The sequence below is a fragment of the Myxocyprinus asiaticus genome, chromosome 15 (assembly GCF_019703515.2).
Source record: "Myxocyprinus asiaticus isolate MX2 ecotype Aquarium Trade chromosome 15, UBuf_Myxa_2, whole genome shotgun sequence".
NCBI lineage: Eukaryota > Metazoa > Chordata > Actinopteri > Cypriniformes > Catostomidae > Myxocyprinus > Myxocyprinus asiaticus.
This window is the reverse complement of record NC_059358.1, coordinates 42232208-42237183: the sequence shown is the minus strand read 5'-3', so window position 1 is coordinate 42237183 and position 4976 is coordinate 42232208. Positions and strand designations below refer to the sequence as shown.

At 36.6% G+C, this 4976-nt stretch overlaps 1 protein-coding gene across 1 annotated transcript; it reads right to left on the bottom strand.

The window, feature by feature from the left end:
• Positions 1–1632: 1632 nt before the first annotated feature.
• LOC127452648 (transmembrane protein 158) lies at positions 1633–4685 on the bottom strand. Its single transcript, XM_051718284.1, has one exon. The coding sequence runs from the start codon at positions 4026–4028 to the stop codon at positions 3366–3368; it is 663 nt and encodes a 220-aa protein (XP_051574244.1). The 5' UTR covers positions 4029–4685; the 3' UTR covers positions 1633–3365.
• Positions 4686–4976: the final 291 nt, after the last annotated feature.

Here is a 4976-nt window from a genome sequence, read left to right as displayed (position 1 = left end):
TAAACTGTGTAATTTATTTAGCTTATTTTCTATATTAAAGATAGTTAGAAAAGAACGCTTACCTTGACAAGGCTACATCCATTCCCTTTGACAATGTGGCTGAAGCGGTAAACCCTGTGCATATTACAGCAACGGCATATTGCGCATGCGCAATGACGTGAAGTTAATCGCTCGAATGAAGAAATCGAAATATTAAGTAATCTCAACTTGTTTATATTCATTCGACAAAATAGTAGTAAACATTCAGTTAACTTGGTTTAATATGTAAACTCAACATTTAGCTAAAAAATGTGTCCACTTGACTTAAAATTTTAAACTAAGTTAACAATTTGGTTACAAAGTTGTTGTTTTTTTTTTTTTTGCAGTGTGGATACAACAACAAACAGATATTTCCCAATGCGTAGACAGGAATTTCAGTCTAGAAACTTAGTTAAGATTGAAGTAGCAGACTCTAACGTTGACCTGGAACAACGACACAGTGAGCCAGGTGTTGGAATCCTATTAGCTAGAAAGCTAATGACTAGGGTTACCACCCATCCTGTATTTAAAGATAAAATTATGCGTCCCATATCAAATCAATACGGGACGCGATTTGTCCCGTATTTAAGATGGTCAGAAGGCGTCAAGGTGAAATCATTCCAGATCGCTAATTTAACCTTGATATAAGTTGGAAAATGTGCCTATGGTGTGTAAAGGACTGTCCGAAAAATCCACAAATGGTGCTAAAACTGTGGATTTTTTGCTATATAAATGTTCAATAAGATCAAACAATGTATGAATACAATCACTGATTCGTAAAGACAAGTACAGGTGAAGGAAGAAAAAAAAATATGTATAAACCAACCAAAATGTATACATAAATGAGATAAATGAGACAAATAATTGAAAAGATAAAAATAAATATATTTTTAACATATAAAAGATGTATTTTTAAATTTTTTTTTTTATAAGTCATGGGTCAGGAAAGTTCTAATTTCAGCATATAAGAAAGGGTATACAATTTTTATTAATAATGCATAATAACAACGCATTTATTGCCAAAACTGTGGAGGATGTGGTTAGGGGCCATGATCCCCCCCCCCAACCCACACTCAAAAGTGGCAACCCTACTACTGACATGTCACACAAACGTATTGTCACCAGGACTTACACTCTAATATGGGCTTTTTCGCCTTTTACAATGTGGCAGGACATTATCCTTGGTTGTAGATGAGAAAATTTGAGACAAACCTTTGATTCTTTCTGCTGATCTCAGACGCTGTTTGTTTGAAGTGACGCTTGTAAACTGTGCATGCCGAGTGACCTTGTGAATTAACCATGCTCCGTCTGATGGTACATCTGTAAAATGAGACCGCCATCTAGTTGTAGCTGCTTTTATTACACAAAGTTACGCATGGACCATGCAAGGCAAAACCAACGGAGAGGAAGTCTCAAAATTCCAACGAATGAAACAGAAAACACAAAAAGGCATCAGTGAATGCATGCGTGTCACTTGATCCACAAATGCACATTCAAGACTTCACAAGACCATTTTGTGTTTCATTTGGAATATCTTCATTTGGTTGCATACACAAACTGTGATTTATTTGTACAAAAAGGAACATTTATTTTCACAAATATGTCTTTATTTGTACATATTGGCACATTCATTTAATAATAAATTACACAGATACAAGTTAAAATACATTTGTTTAAGGCTAATAACAAGCATTTGTGAATTTTTCCCAAATTGGTGGGTAGATGTGCCCACACTTATGAATGAATTTAGGACTTATTCATTGGTAGTTTTTTGTGTGTGGGTCGGCCATTGTAAAAACAGTGAAACAAAAGTATCAAACTTAAAATAAATAAAACAGAATAGAAACAAAAACATGTCAATGAATGCACATGTGTCACTTGATCCACAAATGCACGTTCAGTGCTTCACAAAGCCATTTTGTGTTTAATTTGGAACATCTTCCTTTTGTTAGACATGCAAATTGTGTTACATTTATACAAAAGGGAACATTTGTATTCACAAATATGTCTCTATTTGTACAAATAGGTGCACATTCATTTAATTCGGAATTTCACAGACACAATTTGAAAGGTATTTGTGTGTGGAAAGTAAGATGCAAGTGTGACATTTATTGAATTAATAGATGTTTAGGCATTTGTGGATAATTTTGATACTATATTCATCCCATATAACACTCAGTGAATTCAAATAATGTCTCTATTTCCTCCTTGTTCATTGTTGTTGTCCCTTCAGCGTCACAAAATCTCAAACAGACATTGCCTACACATGTTTTATATGTTTAGTGAATAAAAAATATTATTTGAGAAATATGTGTTACCCAAGTAATGCGTAGTCAGTAACTGAAATATGACTACAAGGATTTAAAATGACTTTTTTTCTACTTTTTTCTTTTTTAATGAAAAGGTAATTAGATTACAATAACTAATGACTTTGTAATCAGATTACACCCAACGCTGGTTACGTTGTTGTTCAAACCAGAGTTATAATTAACTTTGCACATGTAAAACATTTCTAAACACGTTTTATTATAATTAGCTCATACAAATACAAACACAAAAATCGGCCCTCAAACATTTGAAAAACCTGTGACAATACCAATATCGCTGCATCTGTTTTCTCAATCAACTAAATAAGAGTCAAAAATCTGCTAAATGTCTTTACACATTCTAAAAGAGCTTTTTTCCTGAGACATGTTCTCCATTTTTAAGGCTATAAACACTAGAAGATAGTCCGAAATCTCAAGGTAAAAACATTACAAACATTTGAAATGACACTGAATTTCACATAATGTGTACATCCTATTTCAATCGGTTTATAAAAACACATCGGTAACACTTTACAATAAGGTTCCATTTCTTAACATTAGTTAATGCTTTAGGTATCATGAACTAACAATGAACAATATATATTTTTACAGAATGTATTAATCTTTGTTAATGTTAGTCAATAAAATACATATTGTTCATTGTTAGTTCATTGTGCATTAACTTATGTTAATAAATACAACTTTTGATTTTAAAAAATGTATTATGTTGAAATTAACATCAACAAAGATTAATAAATGCTGTAAAAGTATTGCTCATTGTTAGTTCATGTTAACTAATGTTGTTCACTAATGTTAAGAAATAGAACCGTACTTTAAAGTGTTACTAACACATCGAACCTGATAAAATATCTCATTCCATCCAGAAATGTTATAGCTATTTTAAACACAAGAATAGCACTATTTAAGCAAATGTGTTACATGTTTTGCCAATGTAACAGTAATGGAACTAAGCATAAGATGTTCAAGTTGGCAAGTCATTGAACAGGGTTCATTTGTTCTATTCTATTCTATTCTATTCTATTACCTAGGCCTTCTCTGCTCCATTCCGTTGGGCAAAAATCCCGCGATAATGGGAACCGGCCATATGAGGGCAGCGACGCTCCATATTATTATGACTAAAGTCATGAAACAAGCCACGAGAGTTGACTCGATGGGTTTGCGGTTGAGTCTCCAGCTCCTGTCCCCCTTCAGCTCATCCAGAGCGAAATCCAGACAGCAGAAATGGACGGAGTCGCCCATCTGTTGACCTTCTGACCTGCCTCGCCTGAATCTCCTGTATCTGGACAGTCCGCATCCGACGCACAGTCGGAACTCTTGCTGGCCGCCCGTGACGCCCAGGTGCTCGATGTACACCGGGGAGATCGCGCGGTTGAAGGCGGCGGAGAAGAAGGCCTTGCCATGGTTGTTGGTGCTGTAGAGGAGGACGTCGCACTGGAAGCCGAAGTTGCTGTCCCAGCGCGCCACGAGTTTGGTGGGGAGACTCTCCACGCTCACATTGCACTGCGACGAGGCTTCGGGCTCCTCCACGGACCTCTTCGAGTAGCCCACATCCACCTCCAGGCTGGCCAGGAATCTGCCGGAGGAGTTGATGGGTGGAAGCAGGAGATCTTCGTCGCTCCAGCTGTGGGAGCAGCGGGCAGGTGCGGTGAGCGCCAGCAGGATTGTGAATGAGATGCTCAGCATGGCAGAGCGCGCGGTAACTCCAGTTTCACGGTCATCTCACACAGCGTGTGAGCTTCACTTTTCCGTATGCCTCCAGGTTTAGAAAGCACCGGACAGTCAGTCATGTATCTGCTCCATCAGTTCCTCCCTTTGTGTGTTCGTGCCCTGTGCGTCTCTCTGGGCGTGCCGCGCTGCCTCTATACGAAGTGACCGAGCGAGCGCACAGTGGCGCGCGACCACTTCAGTGTGACTGTCTGAGTTCTGCTCCTTCACATCTGATAGTGTGACCTGTCCTCATCTAACGAAAGGAGTTTGAAGCATTAAATGCCCTCAGTCTTTGTGAAGGCGAACATATATGCAGCCTGGCTGATAAAACGGGCTGTCAGGAGGATAATTTCACACACTGAACAATAATTTTATGGAAAATGTGGCGGTGCCTTGAAAATATACTCAATTTCAGTGATTATGTCCCAAGGGCTGTCTCAAACAAGCTTATGAATCAAAAGCTTTTGAGCTTTTTTGCCGTTGGATATGCGTTTTTTTTTTTTCTTTTTTTTCTGAATTTATTTGTGAGCCATTGTGTGTGTGTGTGTGTGGCAGGTTAATGGCTGGTTTCCATTGTGATGAGAGAATTTTCATTTTTGGGTAAACTATCTCTTAAAAGAAAAAATGATTATTCCAAACTAAAAAAAAAAAAAAAAAAAAAAAAAAAATGTAAGTATTTCAGCCTTTTAATGATTTTTTTATGATTCTTTTTTTTTTTTTTTTTTTTTGTTTACTGTTCTACCACTTTGAAATTTTTTGGCCCACAAAAATAAAAGCATATTAAAATATTAAGCAATAATATAATAATGAAATATTATGCAAATTTCTTCGTAAAGTTTTTTTAATTATTTTTCTTTCAATATTTTTTTATTTTATGGCCCAACAAAAATACTGAATTCTAAAGAGGTGTATTCAAGTCGTTGT